At 40.1% G+C, this 9,741-nt stretch overlaps 1 protein-coding gene across 1 annotated transcript in view; it reads right to left on the bottom strand.

The window, feature by feature from the left end:
- ppp1r3ab (protein phosphatase 1, regulatory subunit 3Ab) overlaps window positions 1-6,215 on the bottom strand; it is a 7,058-nt gene extending 843 nt beyond the window's left edge. The window contains exons 1-4 of the mRNA XM_085462415.1: window positions 5,390-6,215; window positions 4,780-4,844; window positions 4,583-4,671; window positions 1-3,828 (exon numbers count right to left, since the gene is read on the bottom strand). The exon at window positions 1-3,828 is cut by the window's left edge and continues 843 nt beyond it. Coding sequence (XP_085318541.1) covers window positions 904-3,828; window positions 4,583-4,671; window positions 4,780-4,844; window positions 5,390-6,171 — 3,861 coding nt within the window. The 5' untranslated portion in view covers window positions 6,172-6,215 and the 3' untranslated portion in view covers window positions 1-903. The remainder of the gene's footprint in view (window positions 3,829-4,582; window positions 4,672-4,779; window positions 4,845-5,389) is intronic.
- Window positions 6,216-9,741: the final 3,526 nt, after the last annotated feature.

Here is a 9,741-nt window from a genome sequence, read left to right as displayed (position 1 = left end):
CATGATGGATTGGGGAAAGGTCTCATAATGGTTTCAGCCCTTAATCCCTGGTAACAGTAATGACTCATACCTTTTACCAGAGTCTAAATACTTGGACCCTCTACCATTTTTTAGAACCGAAGAAGCCTCTTGGATGATTAGAAAAACATCATCACAAACCCAAAGAAATCCAATTTCCTTCCTTTCCTTAGTCTCTCAAGACTACCCTGACCTGGATGAACCTGCACATGGATACTGATTTTAAGGCTACACCTAAAAACAAAAAACATGCGCATGACATCTACACTAAAAAATAAATGTAGTATAACAGAAAAATATTTCATTTTTTTAAAGCATGATCGAAAAATTAAAATTAAAATTAAACATTCTCATTAGCTTCAGTGAGTAGTGTATTTCACCTTGAAAAAGCTGCAGAACTGATCAATGTAACCATTGTAATGTAGGTTTTATGTACAGTGAAGCATTGAGAATAATGACTTATGACAGCAAACGTGTGTGATATCTGCCTAACTGTGTCTTCTTGAGCTTAATTTGGACTTCTGCTGGAAATCTACTTCCTAACTCACGATGTAACCGGAAGCCCCTTTTCCCCCTACGCCACATCCATCCACGCTGTTCGAGTCGATGCTGCGACACCCCGACATGTAGTTACATTTCGGTGGGCTTGCAGCAGGTTGCGCGGAAGGTTATGGTGCAGGGTTAAAGGAGTTTACAGTATAAGTAACAGCATAGATCTCCTGCAAAAATCAGTCTAAATCATGCATTAGTCATCACTGGAAGAAGAATTGGGTATCACATCAGTACCATGTACACTCTGAAAACCTTTAAAATCAAACATATTGTTTTTTTAAATTATTATTATTACATTTTAATTCAGCCCATTGTGTTGTCATTTTTAACTGGTTACTTCTCTTCTCGGCAGCAGAGCCAAACCAGAGATATCAAGTAGAGGCCCAAACAGGCAAAAAAGTCATAATGGTATGCCACAACTAAAAACACCACCAGCAGGGTTGCATATAGCAGTGATTTTGCAATATTGCTACAGGAAAACGTGTCTGTCCAGGACAAAACACTCTGACCCATGCGCTCCTCTGCAGGGGAAACAGCGGCATTGCTGTCTTCAAGCTTCTCCTGAAGGCAACTGAGGTGTTGTTCTTCATCGTGATATTCAGTGATGGGCGGCATAGTGGCAGACAGCAGTTTGGTTCTGCTTAGACGGGGCCTTTTGCTCACAGTGCTCTTGTCTTCGTGGGACCATCCTCCTGTGCCGACGGCCCTCAGGCAGTGCATGTACAGCTCCACCTCATCGCCCGAGTCCGACTCTGCTGAAGCGCTGTCCTGGCTTGTTTGATCACTTTCAGGTTCATCCGTTAAAGCGCCCCCCTCTGCAGCGGCACAACCATTTCCATCTTCTGACTGAGCTTTTGTGGTGTGAAGACATTGTTTTTCAGTTTGAATGTGTGCACTTTGCTCTTCTCCTATACTTTCTTTCACTGGTACGCTCTCGTCGCCATCCTTCAGCCCACTGTGCACCAGAGCAGATAAAACCTCTCCATCCTTGCTTCCTGTAATTTCTAACTTCTCTTCCAAACACAGTTCTGGATCTTTTTGTTCCTGTTTCGCCACACGTGAATGTGATTCTACAAGCTCCGCCTCTACTGCTCTGTAATTTAGGAATTCGTAACGTGGATCCAGCTCCTCTCCGTTTCCCTCCTTTGGTTCTTTCTCCCACTCTGCTCCGCCTTCACCTTCCTTATTCAAGTTTATTTTCCCATCTCCCTTTATCTCCTCATTTTCTTGGATGTGTGCCCATTCAATACTGACCTCTTTTCCTGCAAAGTGTTTTTTTGTGTGCAGCTCTGTCTCTACTGGTCCCTCTGTTTCTTGTACTTGGTTCTCCTCAGTTAATTCTTCCCTTTCACCTGTTTTGTTCATCTTTATGACTTGAGCACATTCTACCTCAGTACTGGCACCATCTTCTCCAGAGACAGCCTCTCCGATTGTTTCGCTGTCCTCTTCTACTCCTGTCACTGCCCTCCCCTTGACAAATTCCTCATTTTCAATTTCTTTTTCTCTTACTTCACAGACGCCCGGATTTAAATATACTATCTCCCTTTCTTCTTCGTGTATTAAAATGTTGTTTTCTTCTTCTTTAACCATCATTTCCCAGTCCTTCACTTCAGTGATTTCTCCTAAACAGAGAGCCTCCTCCTTAGCTTTGATTTTGCAATGCTCTGTTTTTTCCTGTGTCTCTGTAGTCACGCATTCAGCCAACTCCCCTGTTACCTCAGTTTCACCAGAGGATTTTGATTCATCTTTGAGTGAGCCGTGTGTCATTTTACTGCCTTCTCCCATGTTGTTAGTTTCTCCTCGAGCTTCCAGAAGTGTCTCGGGTGTTGTGAAATCTGATTTCTCCACAAGTTTGCAGTCAGGAACAGTTGCTTTTGTAACTGAATTGTCATTGTGGTGCAAATTCAACTTATGCAAGTCTTCACATGGTTTAACCTCACTAAAAGATGCGTTACCAGGACACAGAGCTTTGATTAACTCACATTCATGGCGTTTTTCTTCTAAGTCGGCGCTCTGTTGGTCAGGTTCTTCATTAACATGTCCCAGCAGGTCCCCAGAGCTTTCAAGTTTTACAAATGATGTTTGCGGACTGGTCCTGACTTCATGTGTATCGCTTTTTGCGTGCGTTTCATCCAGATTAGTTTTATCATGTGTACATGGATTCTCTGGGAGTGGACACTGTGTTGTTTCTGCTGTAATTTGGCCTTGGGGGTCATGTGTTACACTGTCTTCCTGTGCTTCTCCCCAGGGATGTAAACTCTCAGCCGGTATTTGTGGATTCAACAAATCTGCTTGCGATAAAATGTTTACAGTCTCAGGACAGCTTAATGTGTCTTCTAAACAAGTTTGTGAACCCTTAAGTGTGCTTGTGCATCTCCGGTCTGTATTTTCAGTCCCAGCCAGAACCTGCAGAGTCTCTGCATTTAATGTCAGACTTAAACTTGCTTCTTCTTCTTCTTCTTCTTCTTCTTCTTCTTCAACACGATTATTGCATGGTGCTATGTCTGTGCATTCCTGGTTTGATTTCTGGTTATTAATCACATTTCGAAGTGCTTTACTATTGTTACTTTTAATATCTGTTGAAACAGTGCAACTAATCTGTCTCATGCCAGTGTGAGGATGTAAGCCTCCAATATTCAGTGTAGCCCGTGCAGGATTTTCCCAGCCAGCTCCTCTCTGACTTTCACTTCCCACTCTGCCAAACACCTGGTGATACAGCGGAGCCACCACAGTGCCAAATGTGAAGCTGCTGGTCTGGCCAACAAGGCTTTCATTTCTCACTGCTGTTCTGCTAATGTATTCATGACCCATGTCTGCCTCCTGACTACTGTCCTGAGATTTGGTATGTTGCTGTTCTGCTTGAGCAAAATTATCAAACAGGTCATCTTGGATGTCCGTGGCACTCTCACCTTCTGCTAATGTGACTGAGGCAGCCAAAGCAATGCTCTCAGATTTCTCTGGCTCGTTCTCAGACGTTCGGTCAAGTGCTGGTGACAAAACATGTGAAACACTGAGGAGGGGTTTGCTGCACTTTGCTTGGGAACCTTCTGGTTTGCGGTTGCTCTCAGCAAACAGTTGCACATCTGTATGGCTTTCCTTTGGGGTTTCTTCTCGAGCTGCCTGTGGTACCCCTGGAGGTGATTCGTCTCTATCTGCGTTGTTGGCGTCTCCATTTCTTTGAGCAAAGTAGTCCCTCACCCGGGCCATCCGTGCAGCCTTTCTGCGACTCCTTTGGCTGTCGTTTACTCTGCTCTCAATCTGTCCACCAACACAGATAGATTCATTTCAACAACATGCCCCTTAAAGAAAACCAAGTGAGGTAAAATTTAAAGCTGCATTTCTCACAACAAGAAGACATAAAAAAAAAACAAAGCATGCCTGACTAAATGTAATTGAAACTGTGAGAAAGCACAAACTGCAAGTATCACTTCTTATTTATTTTTCTTAGGTGCACAGCACATTATGTTATACTGGTGGTACCCAACTCCAGTTATGTGACCCTCTCTGAAAAAGTGCACCAGGGTCATGTTAAGCTCTCTGCTCCTCCTGCACCTCACAGTCATACCGATCCTTTAAATGCCTTTACACTGCTAATAATACATCATATATGTAGAAAACTTAACCCTAACCCTAACGCAGGGATGTCAAACTCATCTTACATTATGGCCCACTTCAGTGTTTCGTGGGCCTGACCAGTGAACTACATGTTTAATCCCTGAGATATTATTAAAAAAAAGGTACAATATTAATAATACATCTCATTTTTTTCTACATGATAAAGAAACGTTGCTGTAAAATGAAAAGAATCTGTCAGCACTACTCTTTGGGTTGTAACGAATGTTCAGAATTACAATAAAAGGATAGGAGTCTTTGCTGGGCCGATTGTGGCCCCTGGGACTTATGTTTGACACCCCTGCTTTACAACATTTTGCATGTGAGGATTTACAATGTCAGGACAGAACTGGAACTGTTGCGTCATCAGTCATATCGGCAACATTTTTTTTCCACTCACCAGTAATTTCTGTCCATGTTCCTCTGACATTCCTGACTGATCATTCTTAGATTTCAAAGTGTCACCCTCTAGTCCACTGTTGGCCACATCTGGAGACAAGAAACATTTTATCTATGATCCTGCTGGGCTATCAACGCAGTTTTCTTCAATTTCAGGTCATTTCTTCATTTCACAGTGGGGAAAAGGAAAATTTTCACCTGCTGCAATATTTCCCTGTGTTGACGACTCCTTTCCTGAACTGTTTTCCACGCTGGAGTTCGAACTGTAATAAGTTAATTAATTAAAAATGCGATCAGTCAGGGTTAATTCGCTTTTCTTTTTCACGTAGCTTCAGGTGATTATCGTCAATCAACAAACCACGTAAGGTGACAGTGCTGAGATACACAAATTGTTTTGATTAAAAAGTGTTAAATTGTTAAAAACTTGTAAGTATTTATATGTGTGAGATGTGAAATTGTGTATTTTCTAACTGTGACTGTTGTCCATTTCACAAAGTCTAGATTGGTTATAATGTAAAAAAAAAAAAAAAAGAAAGAAAAGAAGAAGAAGCATATTTCTTCTATTTATATGAGTTATTCAAATTATAGACCTCACATAGTCATCACCAAAAAAACTTAAGTTACAAAACTAACTAGCAAAGGACATTTTTAATGAATAGTCGATATTTAATTCAAGGCAGGAAATGGCCTTTACAATCTTCCATAACAAGCATAATGGACATTCCCCTGACCATGCACAATTCCTATAATTAAATAAACCTAAAAAATGTGCCTAAAAATGTTTTATGAAATCACTTTGTATTCTCACCTGGCTGTCTTGAGGCAGCTTTTCTTGTTCACGTTTTCCTTCTGTGGCTGATCGTTTTCCTTTGTTCTGCGGAAACATGACAGCACGTAGTTCTTGTTGGCGTTGTTGGCCCAGAACGTCCCCACAGGTGTTTCATACCGCAGACAAAAGTCAACTCTGGCCCCCTCTTCCCGAAATGGAGGCCACAAAGTGAGCGTGAATGAGAAACAGTCCGTCAGCCCATCGCTGGAACCAGGGATGTACTCAGCCAGGAGGTCAAAGTGGCTGGACCAGCAGTCCAAAGTTGTTCGAACATATATCGCCTTAGTGAAGGAGATGTTGAGGACGCGCACCACCGCTTTTACTATTGTGGTCCCTGGAAGTAACTCAATTTTTTCCAGCTCTACTTTCTGCTCCTGGACCTTGGTCAGTAGCTCCTCGGTTAATAACGGGAGGGAAAAATTAAGAGGTGAAAGAATGTATTCATCTTCATCATTGCCTTCCCCATCAGATGTGTCGTATCCTGGCAGTTTGGGCACGTCCCATGTGTCGAACTCCTTCACTTGAACCAAATTGAGGCCTTTGGCATCTGCGAAGGAAACTCTCCTGGAGCCACACATGGGAGGCTCAGGCTCCGAGTCCTCATCAGACACAGAGCTCTTTCTCCGTGGGAGAGGAGAGGATTTAGGCCTGAGGCCGATGACCACCTCGCCCTCATCATCGTCCACGTCCCAGGAGCTGAGGACTGGGACTCCTAAGAAGTTACAGGCCCCAGACCCTCTTGGCTGCCCCCAAAAATCCATGAAGCTCTCTGTGAGAGACTCAGCGTGAAAATGAACTGCGCTGCTTCTGGCAACTGACATTCATGCTCTGACTTAACAGATGGAGTCAAATTACAGATGACATTGTTGCGAGGGCCAACACTATAAATAGGCCAGAAGGGACTTAAACTATGTGCAGTAGTCTAAGTCTTCTCCTGAAGAGAATGTATGACCCAGTGCCGTATTTGTTTTTTTGTTTTTTGAGGGCTTGTATGACCTAATCTAAACTATAAGTTGATAATCATCTAAGTTTCTTATTACAAAACCACCCCAAAGTCTAAATATTTTGTGGACATCTTTGTAGAATCCATGACTCCCAAAGGAGTTATAATGTTATTTTTACAGCCACATGGGATTTACCATGGAAACTATTTATGTTTTGTTACTTCTGGCCCACAACGGGCTCCATTGCACTTGCATCCTGTTTAAAATCATTTCAAATCTGTGAATATCTGATAATTTAATAGCTGTGAAAGTCTCAAGGTGAGAAACAGTCATTCCACATTAGATTTATCTATTATCCACCTATCACATTGGCAGATACCATGATACAGTTTATGGCTCTAGTGTGTAATATTTCCTGTATTTATCTTATAGGTGACAAATTTGCATAATTGCCAAAAAAGTGGTGAGCGCTTAGTATTAGTGAGTAAAACATATTGTTTAACAATGAATAAGAATGAATGGTAAGCACTTGATTGATTCGTATGAGACAAGGCTTTTGACCAGGCTGTTAGAGGATGTGATGCAGACAGAATACCTTTATTGCAGTGCTCAGTCGTGGAAGGTAGGGTGAAAATAAACCATGAATACAGAGGAAGGAAGCGTCATGCTACATATTATTGACACTTTTTACAATATAGAAGAAAAAAGCAGGAAGTGATTTTAACCATGTACTTGAGACAGAGGAGAGCAGCATCATTATAGAACAAAACATGAAGCAGTATTTACTTTTAAGACAAGTATTGTATTTTGTATGCATTCATTTATTTTTCTTTGTTCCTTTTAAACATGTTCTAAGAATTTGTAACTCAGTAAACATCCGATAAGGGCAGCCCGACAGATGTTTACTGTAAACATTATGTATCAGTAGGTAATGGATAATAGGTAGTGATTTGTAAATGAATGTAGATAATATTATACTACAATATATTTCAAAATAACTAGGCAGCTCATGCTCTTTCTCTTGATCATACTTTTTTTAATAGCTAGAAATCTTTTTGAGGTCAACTTGAAAGAAAGGCAGATGAGAAAAGTAATGAGGTCAGAGGTCAAGCATCACATGATATTTCAGTGCAGACTATAGTGTGATATTTAGCGTCCTCATATAGCAGCATCATTTCCTAAATGTCACCAATACAAAGGCAGTAGAATTTTAAGTGCAGTTTTAAAGATAAAAGTTATGAAACTTTGACCTTATTTGACTCTGAAGAAGAGGCCAGACGTCCCCAGTAAAGCGATATTTAGAATTCCCATATATCATTCCCTATATGCTTATATGTAGTCAATATAGGCATATAGGGAATATTTAGAAAACATAGTTTCTCACATTTTTATTTTTTATTTTATTATCTATTATTATTATTTATTTTCATCTTTACAAGGTACTTTCTATATGCTGATAATACACATTACACTTATAAGAATCGTAGTTTCTAATTTATAAGGCTTTTTGTCCATTTTAAAGACCTTGGTGGATGGAAGTGAAATTTTAATGGGTTATTAATATGACCCCACTCAAAATTCATTCAAACCTTTTCGAGCTCTATTTGGTGTATAACCTCCTTGGCGGCAGTAATAACTGCAACGAATGCTGTTAGAACCTTTTCCAGCATCCTTACTAACTCTTCCTAAATCTTCTGAGGACACACAGACCTTGTCTAAGCTCTTACTCTGTGGTGTTGCTCTGATTGCCAAAGTCATCCTGTCTTCCCTCTCCCAGAAAATCAACTTGAGGTTTCTCTATCTCAGGAACCCCGGTCTTGTTTGGAGGAACAGCAACGAGCACAACGACTGGTTTGTGAACCGAGTCCTTGGCTCAGGTGGAGCCACAATGCCGTCTGCAGGACACGTAGAGGAATAAAATGAGGGGACCTCATCACATTATGAGCCTTAGTGCATCACAGTGGGTTGGTTGCTGAACTGAAAGAGAGTCACACACAATCAAGGCTAGGACACCACCACCCTTTAGGTTTCCAGTCTCCAGTTGTGAAAGAGTGAAACAGTAAAAGAGTTTAGAAAAACAAAAACAAATAAAAGAACTCGTTTCAAATCCCTAAATGATTTTATAATGAAACAGAACAAGCTGGAGGCAGAACAAATATAAGATGTGAATACACACGACACTAGTAGTATTTAATGATGTATTGACTTTTAATTCCATGGTGTTTTCCAACTGTTATTATATCCATATTGTGATTTTGATACTTAATTGCTTGTAAGGTGTCCTTGAGTGTCTTGAAAGGTGCCTATATATAAAAAACACATTATTACCTTTTTCATCCAAATTGGAAGGCAGGTAAATATTAATCCAGTAGGTGGCAGAAAGTTACCTTGGTAACAATATACACAAGTCAGTCATTACCTGCTATGAAGTCTAATCTTGTACTTTTTGTGAAGATGTACAAGTCCATTTCCCTCAGCTGTTACTTCTGTGAATATACACGATGTAAAAGGCTTCTTTTTAACACGTTTTATTGTGCATTATTGCTATAAATATTTTTTAAGCTAACACATTAATTCTTTGTCTGGATTATTTGAGGGGAAACTAAAGGTTTCTGAGCCTTTCCTTGCGATCCCTCATACCAACAAGAGATAAATTACAAGGACGTGGCTGTCTGGCCTTTAGTCCTCACCCTCGTCGAGGACGTTTATATGATAAAGGTGGCACGCTGAGAGTAAACATTTTTTTTTAAATAAATCCATAATGATTGTGCAGAACTGTCTTCCACAAAGTTTATTTTGTCTCAGACATGTCGAGAGTTATTCAAAGTGTTATTTGTCAGTTTGTCAGCTGCGTGTCTGCACTCTAGGGTATACTGCATTCATCAGCAGGCTAAATTAAACACTTCTATTTGTTTTTATGTACTGCTGTGTTTTGTTTTTTTTTTTTAAATTTTCAAATGTGCAGATGCAACTGTAAATAGCTCTTTGATAAGAGTTTGACAGTTGTGTGGTTAGAGAGCCCTTTTTTCAGACGTCTTAGATACTGAATATCTAAATAAAGTAAAACTATACTTGTCTTCTCTAAAAAATGTAAAAAGGACTCTTTGTTTTTCATTTAAGGCAATAAATGATGTGTGTTAGGGGGCGTTTTGCTTATTGCACTGTGCACATCTATGAATATCTCAAAGAAAAATAGTGTCAGGATTAAAAAAAAACAGGTAGCTGGGAAGCACAACGCTGTGTGTGCTGTATGCACTAATGTGAATAATACATGTTCTATAAATGTTTGTATTCTTACAATGTAAATGACATTAATCAATTCAAATTTTAAGAGGAGATTTTTTACATTGCAGGAGACTTTTGCCGGCACTTTTATGTTTTAAATAT

This window comes from Copadichromis virginalis, linkage group LG7 (assembly GCF_057382275.1).
Source record: "Copadichromis virginalis isolate Kocher_CV1m ecotype Utaka linkage group LG7, C_Virginalis_male_GT1.1, whole genome shotgun sequence".
NCBI lineage: Eukaryota > Metazoa > Chordata > Actinopteri > Cichliformes > Cichlidae > Copadichromis > Copadichromis virginalis.
This window is presented reverse-complemented; position numbering and strand designations above follow the sequence as displayed.